Source organism: Panicum virgatum, chromosome 3N (assembly GCF_016808335.1).
Source record: "Panicum virgatum strain AP13 chromosome 3N, P.virgatum_v5, whole genome shotgun sequence".
NCBI classification, from domain to species: Eukaryota; Viridiplantae; Streptophyta; class Magnoliopsida; order Poales; family Poaceae; genus Panicum; species Panicum virgatum.
Genome location: NC_053147.1, coordinates 68,843,259 through 68,854,129, shown reverse-complemented (window position 1 = coordinate 68,854,129; position 10,871 = coordinate 68,843,259). Strand labels below are relative to the sequence as shown.

Here is a 10,871-nt window from a genome sequence, read left to right as displayed (position 1 = left end):
AAGCCGATTCCCGGATCAATTCCCTGTTAAGACTAAGGCAAAGCATCTAATACGTCACCTGATCATCCAACCCGTTTGCAAGGCCTAACCTAGCAGATATTATGCCAACTCTTAAGTATAAGAACAAACCATAACAGAGTAGATCTACTAGATGGAAAAGAAGCAGGGTGTTGTCTCCGTGCAACTAATTCTAGGCAACAAGAATTAGCATAAGATTGAAATGTGACTAGCACAGAGATAACATGATATTCGTAGATGATAAGCAATAAAAGCACGATAGATCTACTAAAAGCCATGCTACGAACATCAGGATAACTAGCATTACTCGCCATCAAAAACGCTTCAGTACGAGTAATACCAAGGTAAAAGTAAGAACAACGCTGCCCTGATCGCAAGAAGCGATCAGGGCAGCATGGCGCTTACTTGGATGAAACCCTAGAATTAGGGGTGACGATGCGCCGAGAGTTATTGATTGCAAACGTGATGACGTTCTTCTTTACAAATAACATAAGGTACATATTTATAGTCCGGAGACTTGGGAAACAATCTAAACTAATGTGTCCATATCGGACTCTATCTCTAACTCAATCTGAACTAAGTTTAAAGATACATGGCCCAAATGCTCACGTAGGAGCCGATTCGTAAACCTCCTTCAATTTCCGCATTAAGCCCAACTCACTCGCGGCTCATTAATTAACCTGTTAAATTATGGCGATAACAGTAGTATATTTTAGATATACACATTAGGTAATCATCATAAGATGTAGACCTTTAGTAACTGGCAAATAATTTGCTGCCTAAAAGCATGGTCTCAGGGCAAATAAATTCGTAAAGAATTTAACGCAGCCGATGCCTAGGTCTCCATTACCTTGTGTTTTTCCAAAATTCAAATTTATATACCTTAATTTTAATTTAGCATAACTCTACATGATGTAGAATATAAATCAAGTCCTATATTTGTAATGATACAAATAAAATAAATTGCACATGAAAAAATTGTTCTAAAATAATATTTGCATGATCGATATGAGATCTGCGGATCATATATGTATAATTACTGCGGTAATTATAATATCTATATTATATTGGTGCTAATTTCTAAAATTGATAGTCTATATAGCATTTTTCAAAATTATGCAAATTTAGAATAGCCCGAGGGCTAAAATGAAACAATCTGGGGCCTTAAATACGTACATGTAGTATTGAATATACTAAAACATGTAAATATATTTAAAATTTGGGGGCCTTTTTATGAAAATGTAGAGGGAACAGGGGCTCGGCTTGGCTACAGCCGGCCTACTTGGCCTGGCTCGGCGGCCTGCCAAGGGCCCGTTCGGCTCGGCTCGGCCCACCTGCGGGTGGCCGGCCAGCCGGCGGCCCGGCTCGGCTTGAGCCGGCCTGGTTCGGCCCGATTCAAGAGGCAGGGAGGGATGCGGTAGGGGAACCCTAACCGCCTCCTCCCTAGAACCGCCGCCTCCTCCTTCGGCGCGCCGCCGCCGCCATTGCTGCCGGTGGGCGCTGCCGCCGGTGGGTGCCGCCGTCGGGCGCCGTGGTGGCTCCTTGTGCGGCGTTGTAGCGCCGCCTCCTCCTGGTGTGTGTCCCCTGCCCCAAACGCCGCGGCGCCCCTTGGCCCCCTGTGGGTCTGCCGCCGCTTGATGCCCGATTGGGCGTCGCCGGTCCGGCCGCCCCCTTGTGCGCCGGCCAACAGTCGGTTGCCGGCCACCACCGGCCGGAGGAGGGCCCCTGCATGGCGAGGTGCTTTGGGTGGTGAAGCGCCGGCCGCTGATGGCGCCGATTGCCTTTGCGCCGGAGGGCGCTACCGCCTCGGGGGTCTTGCGCTGCCGGTGCCGCCGCGGGCGGTGCCCAGCGCCATTGGCGCCGCTGATGGTGGGGGTGCGGCCGCCGATGGCGGTGATGCGGGCTCCAGCGAGGCCATCGCGGATGATGTCGAAGGCATCGCTGCAGCAAGGACGTCGTGCGGTAATCGCCGAGGGCGGGGAAGAAGCGGCTGTCGCGGGTGGAGGAGGAGCGATCGCCATGGGCGCCGTCCCTGTTGGAGCAGTGGGCACCGAGGGCGCCACATCTAGTGCCGTCACTGTCAGGTATCGGCGATGCCGTCTCCGAGTCCGCGGTGGTGCGGCCAGGGGGTTTGGTGCCCGCTGCTGCCGATGGCGGCCGTATGGGCACCGCCGCCATCGAGGGCGGCGTCGTCATCGTCGAAGAATGAAGGTGCGTTCTTCTTTTGTGATTTAAAGAAAGGAAGATGAACAAATCCGTTCTTACTCGTCGTTCTTGCCATGTGTGTGCAGAGGCCTTGTGTTCCCGACGAGATGCCGAAGTACTCAGAGTAGTAGTCGTCGAGTCTCTATGTTCTTGGCGAGTTCGCATGGGAAATCGGAGCCGGCGAGTTCCAGAGACGTGAGTTCGGCAGTGTTCTCGGTCTCCCTGTTGCACGAGAACTCGGCGAGTTCTTCCGCCTTCTCTTGCGCTCAGTGAAGAGACAGTGCATGATAACGTGTTGAGAGTCAAAAATGAAGAGAGAATGAAATGAGTGAATTCTTGTATAGATTGATGATTGGACCATTCCTTTTATATATACAAGAGGGAAAGGGTGTCTCTTCTCCAAAGGACATGCCCCTTTGAGAGTGACCCCTTCATGAGATTAACAACTACTTGATGACATCCTAATGATGTCATTAATCTAAATAAGTAATTAACTAATTACAGAATTGATCACTAATTTATTTGTTTCATAACAAATAAAAGGCGAGGAGACGGAGTGGAGGCAGATCCAGATCAGCTCCCACCACCATACAACTATCTACAAGCCAGCAAGCAGCACATCGGCCGCCACCATGGAGTTTGCGAGCACTCTGCTTCCCAAGCTCGCCAAGCTGCTGCAGGACGAGTACAAGCTGAACAAGGGCGCCAGGAAGGGCATCGAGTTCCTCCACAGGGAGCTCGAGGCCATGCACGCCGCCCTCCGCGAAATCAGCAAGGTGCCAAGAGAGCAGCTCGACGATCTGCAAAGGATCTGGGCCCGGGATGCCAGGGAGCTGTCCTACGACATGGAGGACATCATCGACACCTTCATGGTGGACGTCGAGGGTCCTGATCCCCCCAGCAAAAGGGGCGCCAAGAAGATCTTCAAGAAGATGGTAAGGAAGGTCGTCAAGTCCATGGCTCGCCGTGAGGTCGCCCAAGAGATCGACGACATCAAGGAGCGTGTCAAGGAGCTGGCCGAGCGACGCGACAGGTAGGCTGGTTTCAATTAATAAGTAGTATATTATCTTTCTGAAATTTTTTATTTATTATCTAGTTTCCTCTCTGCTTGTTACAGTATGTATGAACCGTCTTCATTGTATTGGTTTCTTCTGACGGACTGCACAGGTACAAGCTTGATGCTAGTATTGCTCCTGCCAATAAAACTGTTGTTGACCCTCGCATCATAGCAATGTACACCAAGGTGACTGAGCTTGTCGGTATTGGTGAGGCAAAGGAAGAAGTAATCGCGAGGTTGACAAAGGGAGATGCTGATGAACACAAGGATAGTAGTCTCTATTGCTGGTTTTGGAGGACTAGGCAAGACAACACTTGCCAAAGCAGTGTATGATGAGATTAAGGGACAGTTTGATTGCACGGCTTTTGTTTCGGTGTCTCGCAATCCTGACGCTACGAAGCTTCTCAAGGACATCCTGTATGAGCTTCACAAAGGAGGAGAACATCCTGGTGCAAATTTGGATGAAATAAAGCACCTCATTGATCTTGTCCGTGATTTTCTCCGGAACAAGAGGTACGTGCCTGCCATCTCCTTATGTGATGTGTACGAAGTGGTTTTTTATTACTTGTGCCTTCTTTGATTTGATGAAAATACTGTGCTAGCGCAGCATGCATGGGAAAAATTAATGTTGGAATATTTTTGAAAGATCGAGCCACATAAATTAATTCTCTTCACTTAAATTGTTAATATATATCGAGCCACTTAAATTAATTCTCTTCATTTATCCATTGTCATACATACAGATACCTCATTGTTATTGATGATATATGGGACAAAGAACCATGGGATAAGGCAATAGGGCTGGCTCTGATGGAGAATAATAAGAGAAGTAGAATAATCACAACCACCCGTATTATTGGTGTTGCTGAGCATGTCGGCGGTTGCTATAGGCTCAAACCACTTTCCGACGAGAGCTCTGAAATATTACTTTATGGAAGAATATTTGGATCAAAAGATAAATGTCCTAGGCAATTTTCTGAAGTATCTAAAAATATTCTAAAGAAGTGTGGAGGTGTCCCATTAGCTATCGTCACCACATCTAGTTTGCTGGCTAATAAATCAGAGGATATAAGAGTGTGGAATGATGTGTGTAGCTCAATTGGTTCTGGACTTGGGAGGAATCCGGGTATGGATGACATGAGGAAGATATTGCTGCTCAGCTATTATGATCTGCCTTCTCATCTGATTGTCGTTTACTGTACCTAAGCATATTTCCAGAAGACTATAAGATTGAAAAGAATCGGCTGATATGGAGGTGGGTAGCTGAAGGTTTTATCCAACAAGACCACCAAGCAGCCGGAGACCAAAGTCTCCTTGAGATTGGGGAGAGTTACTTCAATGAGCTTCTAAATAGAAGCCTGATCCAGCCCACGGACATGGATTATCTCGATGGTACACTTCTGGATGGTACACCTCATGCTTGCCGTGTGCATGATACAGTGCTTGATCTCATTATTTCATTATCAGAAAAAGAAAGTTTTGTCACCATTGTATTAGCAGGTGATCGGATGGAAAGCAAGGTTCGAAGGTTATCTCTGCATAACAATAGTACTACTTGGCCTACAATAAAGATGCCAAAACTGAGGTCCCTTACCATCTTCCCACCTGCCAGTGTGGTAATTGATCCGACACCGTTCCTTTCACATTATCTTCTTTTACGTGTATTGGATCTACGAAGGTGCAAACTTAATGATCTTGCAAGCCTGCGGTTTGTGTTAGATTTATGGGTTTGGCCCATATAAATAATTCTAATAAATCTCAAAGGCCCATTAGCGCTAAGAGGAGGTACACCATCTATTAGTCCCGTATTGCTAATGGATGAGGGTGTAAGGGGTTTTTCTCCCTTTAAATACGGACCACCTCCCTTATGGAAAAAGTAAACCATAGATTGTTATACGTGGAGTCCCCAAGATTTGGGAATTTATAAGAAGATCTAATCTGAGTTAGAGTTTTGCCTCCTCTCGTTGTTGTGCCGCCACCGTAGTCTTCTCCATTCCGAGCGCCGGCGTGCACTGGCGAATGGGAGAGCAGGTCTCCGGAACCGCTCGCTCTTGTGATCCTGCACTGGGAGAGGGCAAATAAGGTTTTTGGGAATCGCTAAGCGCGACTGCTCATCTTCTTCGCTACGGCTCGTCCTCCGTCCAAGTCAGGAGCTGCGGCGTACCGTCGTCTGCAACGCCGGTTGCTGCGCTCCATTCGAAGGACCGTCTTCGTCTCGTCTGCACCTTTTGTCTTCCCGGCGGCTCCGGCACAGTACGTATTTTGTGATCAGATATGTTTCGTAATCATGTTTTCTGAGATCATGTTTATGATATACGTACTGTCTAGTATGTTAGAGTCATGCATGCTAGGTTTAATTCTCGTCATGATAAATCTAGTTCGGAATTTAAACTTACAGTTGTCTATTTTTCCAACAATCCAAAAATCTTATTATAGGCAATCTGTTGATTTAACAATGGCAGATTTTGCTGAGTCGCTGAGGCCAGAAAAGTTTACTGGCATGAACTTTAAGATCTGAAAGTCCAAGGTTCGCCTCTGGTTTACTGCTATGCACATCTGGGACATGAGACTTGGCAAGCCTGAGGGCGTACTTACTGCTAAAGAGCAGAAGAAGTACGATGTGGCCAATAATCTCTTTGTCGGATGTATCATTAGCAATCTGTCAGACGGATTAGTCCGTGTGTACATTGATGAGACAGAGGCAAATACGCTGTGGGATGCTCTGGTTGCTAAGTATGATGCAACAGATGCGGGCAATGAACTGTACCTCATGGAGAGTTTCCATGACTACAGGATGGTGAATAACCGTTCTATGGTGGAACAAGCGCATGAGATGCAGTGCATTGTCAAGGATCTTGATCTCGTTAAGTGTCCTATTCCCGACAAGTTTGTGGCTGGATGCATTATTGCAAAGTTGCCTTCCCAGTGGAGGAACTTCTCCACAACTCTGAAACACAAGAGACAGGAGATATCAGTTGAAAATCTGATAGCGACTCTTGATGTTGAGGAGAAGGCTCGGAAGAAGGACGTGCCTGAGAAAGGAGATCAAGGCCAGTCCAGCGCCAACCTGGTCCAAAAGTTCCCACATGGCAAGAACAAAGGGAACAACAAGCCTAACAAGACCACTACCTTCAAGAAGAGGAAGAACAAGGCTTTGTAAAAGTGCTATGCATGTGGTAAGCTTGGACACTTCTCCAAGGAGTGCCCAGATCGGGCAGACCGCAGGGCCAAGAAAGCAAATGAGTCCAAGGATGTCAACATGGTGACCATAAGCAACACTGGAGATGGGTACGGTAATTTACATACAGTTCTTTCAGTTTTTCAATCCATGAGTTAGTGGCTTGATATGGGTGCTAATGTTCATTTGTGTGCTGACATCTCTATGTTTTCTTCTTACCAGACCATCCAAGACTTCTCCGTGCTGATGGGGAACGGCTCACATGCTTCTGTTCATGGTGTTGGCACGGTAGATCTGAAGTTTACTTCGGGGAAGATCATGCAGCTGAGGAACGTGCAGCATGTGCCCACTATCAACAAGAATCTGGTCAGCGGGTCAGTCCTATGCAAGGACGGGTTTAAGGTAGTGTTAGAGTCCAATAATTTTCTTGTGTCGAAACAAGGACAATTCGTTGGTAAAGGCTATGATTGCGGAGGCTTGTTCCGCTTTTCTCTTGCTGAATTTTGTAATAAGTCGGTGAACCACATTTGTGGCAACGTTAGCGATGATGGGAGTGTTTGGCATTCACATTTGTGTCATGTTAATGTTGGTTTGATGTCTCGGCTTTCCAGCATGTGTTTAATTCCGAAATTCACCATTGCCAAAGGTTCTAAGTGCCATAGTTGTGTGCAATCAAAGCAACCTGGAAGCCTCACAAGGCTGCTGAGGAGAGACACTTGGCACCTCTTGAACTCATACATTCTGATCTATGTGAGATGAATGGTGTGTTGACAAAAGGTGGGAAAAGATACTTCATGACGTTAATTAATTATGCGACTAGATTTTGCTATGTTTATTTGTTGCGAACTAAGGACAAAGCGTTAGACTACTTTAAAATCTATAAAGCTGAAGTTGAGAATCAACTAGAGAGAAAGATCAAGTGTCTAAGGTCAGATCGTGGTGGCGAGTATTTTCCCAAAATATTTGATGAATTCTATGAGGAGTATGGAATTATTCATGAGAGGACGTCTCCCTATTATCCCGAATCAAACGGGATTGCCGAGAGGAAAAACCGCACGGTGACTGACATGGTTAACTCCATGTTAGACATAGCTAGTCTTTCTAAGGCATGGTGGGGGAGGCTGTATTGACTTCGTGTCATGTCTTGAATAAAGTTCCAAACAAGAATCAAGATCAAACTCCATATGAGATGTGGAATGGGAGAAAACCATCACTTTCTTATCTGCGCACGTGGGGGTGCTTAGCGAAAGTTAATGTGCCTATTCCAAAGAAGCGCAAGTTGGGACCTAAGACAGTGGATTGTGTCTTTCTAGGATATGCTCAGAGGAGCGTTGCTTATAGATTCTTAGTGGTTAAATCTGAGATATCAGATGTGAATGTTGATACTATTATGGAATCTCGTGATGCAACATTTTTTGAGAAGATTTTTCCTATGAAAGATATGCATAGCAATTCTAGATTTTCGACTGAGATAACTCCTCAACATGCAGTACCTATCGAGTCTTCTGAACAATCCGATGAACATGAGCATGTCCTAGAGAAGGATGACAGTGAAGCTCCTAGAAGGAGCAAGAGACAAAGGATTGTAAAATCCTTTGGTGACGATTTCACTGTGTACCTTGTGGACAATACTCCCACGTCCATTGCAGAGACATATGCATCTTCAGATGCAGATGATTGGAAAGAAGCAGTCCAAAGTGAGATGGACTAAATTCTTTCTAATGGAACACGGGAGCTCACTGAACGACCCTATGGTTACAAGCCAGTAGGATGCAAGTGGATATTTAAGAAGAAGCTTAAGCCTAACGGTACTATTTACAAATACAAGGCTCGGCTTGTTGCTAAAGGGTATACACAAAAAGAAGGCGAAGACTTCTTTAATACTTATTCACCTGTCGCTAGATTGACCACTATTCGAGCATTAATTTCCTTGGCTGCCTCATATGGTCTTATCATTCATCAGATGGATGTTAAGACAGCTTTCCTAAATGGAGAGTTGGATGAGGAGATCTACATGGATCAGCCTGATGGATTTATAATGAAAGATCAAGAAAACAAGGTGTGTAAGCTTTTGAAGTCTTTGTATGGGTTGAAACAAGCACCTAAGCAATGGCATGAGAAGTTCGACAGAACTTTAACTTCTGCGGGCTTTGTCATTAATGAGGCTGATAGATGTGTGTACTATCGTTATGGTGGGGGTGGAGGAGTGATATTATGCTTTTATATGGACGACATACTGATCTTTGGCACAAACATTGATGTGATCAATGAGGTCAAGTCCTTTCTATCAAAGAGCTTTGATATGAAGGATTTGGGAGAAGCTGATGTTATCCTTAACATCAAGCTTATTAAGTTGAGAATGGGATTACTCTTTCACAATCCCATTATGTGGAAAAGGTCTTGAGCCGTTTTGACCATATCGACAGCAAGCCTTCTCCAACGCCTTATGACCCCAGTGTGATGTTGAGAAAGAACAGAAAAATTGCCAAAGATCAACTGAGATATTCGCAGATTATTGGTTCACTCATGTACTTAGCTAGTGCAACGAGACCCGACATATCTTTTGTTGTGAGCAAATTGAGCAGGTTCATGTCAAACCCGGGTACTGATCATTGGCATGCACTTGAAAGTGTTATGCGCTATCTAGCAGGTACTATGAGTTATGGGATTCACTATTCTGGGCACCCTACTGTGCTTGAGGGATATAGTGATTCAAACTGGATATGTGACGCTGATGAGCTATATGCCACGAGTGGGTATGTGTTTACTCTTGGAGGTGGTGCGATATCATGGAGATCTTGCAAACAGACCATTTTGACGCGGTTAACCATGGAAGCAGAACTTATTGCTTTGGACACAGCCACTGTTGAGGCAGAGTGGCTGCGTGAGCTCTTGATGGACTTGCCTGTGGTTGAGAAACCAGTGCCGGTCATCCTTATGAACTGTGACAATCAAACGGTGATAGTTAAAGTGAACAGTGCTAAGGATAATGCAAAGTCATCTAGACATGTTAAAAGACGACTGAAGTCTGTCAGGAAGTTGAGAAACTCCGGAGTGATAACTGTGACTTATATTCAAACAGACAAAAACCTGACAGATCCCTTTACAAAAGGATTATCACGGAATGTGATAGATAGTGCATCAAGGGAGATGGGTATGAGACCCGTATAAGTTGCCATAGTGGTAATCCAACCTATATGATCGGAGATCCCGTGAATTAGGACTTGGGGAGAACAAGCTGATGGTGAACTGAGGAGAGTAATGGTTAAACCCTCTCTAAGAAAAGATGCAATACTCTCAGTTGCTGTAAGGCAGGTTGGCTATTTGCCTTAATGTGTTTTTGTTGGCTCTAATGAGCAAAGGTGCTGTCCTACAGAGCATTCTTGAAAGAACACACCTATATGAGTCTGACTATCTAACGTCACAGTCTGTGAGATTTAGGGTGATCTCTAGTAAACTCATGAAGAGACCAGGGAGTACGACGTATATGCTCCACCCGCGGAGAAGGCTACTGGCAGCCATGTACTGGTTATGACTTTGAGTGAAACTTGTTCGCACCAAACTTGCAATTCAAGGCGTAGTCTATTGTTCAAGTTATGGATAAGTGTAGCTTGGAGCTCTAGGTGAGAGTTCAACTTAACAGTCCTCACTAAAACATTGGTATATCAAACAGTAATGAGAAACATGCAAAATCTATAAATGGGTATTTGAGATCTGGTGGGGGTTTGTTAGATTTATGGGCTTGGCCCATATAAATAATCCTAATAAATCTCAAAGGCTCATTAGCGCTAAGAGGAGGAACACCATCTAATAGTCCCGTATTGCTAATGGACGAGGGTGTAAGGGGTTTTTCTCCCTTTAAATACGGACCACCTCCCTCATGGAAAAAGTGAACCATAGATCGCTATACGTGGAGTCCCCAAGCTTTGGGAATTCATAAGAAGATCTAATTTGAGTTAGGGTTTTGCCTCCTCTCGTTGCTGTGCCGCCACCGTAGTCTTCTCCATCCCGAGCGCCGGCGTGCACCGGTGAATGGGAGAGCAGGTCTCCGGAACCGCTCGCTCTTGTGATCCTGCACCGGGAGAGGGCGAATAAGGTTTTTGGGAAGCGCTAAGCGCGACTGCTCATCTTCTTCGCCACAGCTCGTCCTCCGTCCAAGTCAGGAGCTGTGGTGTACCGTCATCTGCAACGCCGGTTGCTGCGCTCCGTTCGAAGGACCGTCTTCGTCTCGTCTGAACCTTTCGTCTTCCCGGCGGCTCCCGCACAGTACGTATTTTGTGATCAGATCTGTTTCATAATCATGTTTTCTGAGATCATGTTTATGATATACGTACTGTCTAGTATGTTAGAGTCATGCATGCTAGGTTTAATTCTCGTCATGATAAACTAGTTCGGAATTGAAACTTACAGTTG

General features: G+C 45.6%; 1 protein-coding gene across 3 annotated transcripts; it reads left to right on the top strand.

Annotated features, from left to right (window-relative positions):
- Window positions 1–2,766: 2,766 nt before the first annotated feature.
- Window positions 2,767–4,531, top strand: LOC120667038 (disease resistance protein RGA5-like). Of its 3 annotated transcripts, none has more exons than XM_039947045.1 (3): window positions 2,767–3,256; window positions 3,341–3,793; window positions 4,024–4,531. In XM_039947045.1, the coding sequence occupies exons 2-3, from the start codon at window positions 3,531–3,533 to the stop codon at window positions 4,484–4,486; spliced, it is 726 nt and encodes a 241-aa protein (XP_039802979.1). In that variant the 5' UTR covers window positions 2,767–3,256; window positions 3,341–3,530; the 3' UTR covers window positions 4,487–4,531. The 3 variants fall into 3 exon arrangements, with proteins under 3 accessions (XP_039802979.1, XP_039802981.1, XP_039802980.1); XM_039947047.1 differs by having other exon boundaries at window positions 2,773–3,256; window positions 4,024–4,053; XM_039947046.1 differs by having other exon boundaries at window positions 2,780–3,256; window positions 3,391–3,793; window positions 4,024–4,053.
- The last annotated feature ends 6,340 nt before the right edge of the window (window positions 4,532–10,871 follow it).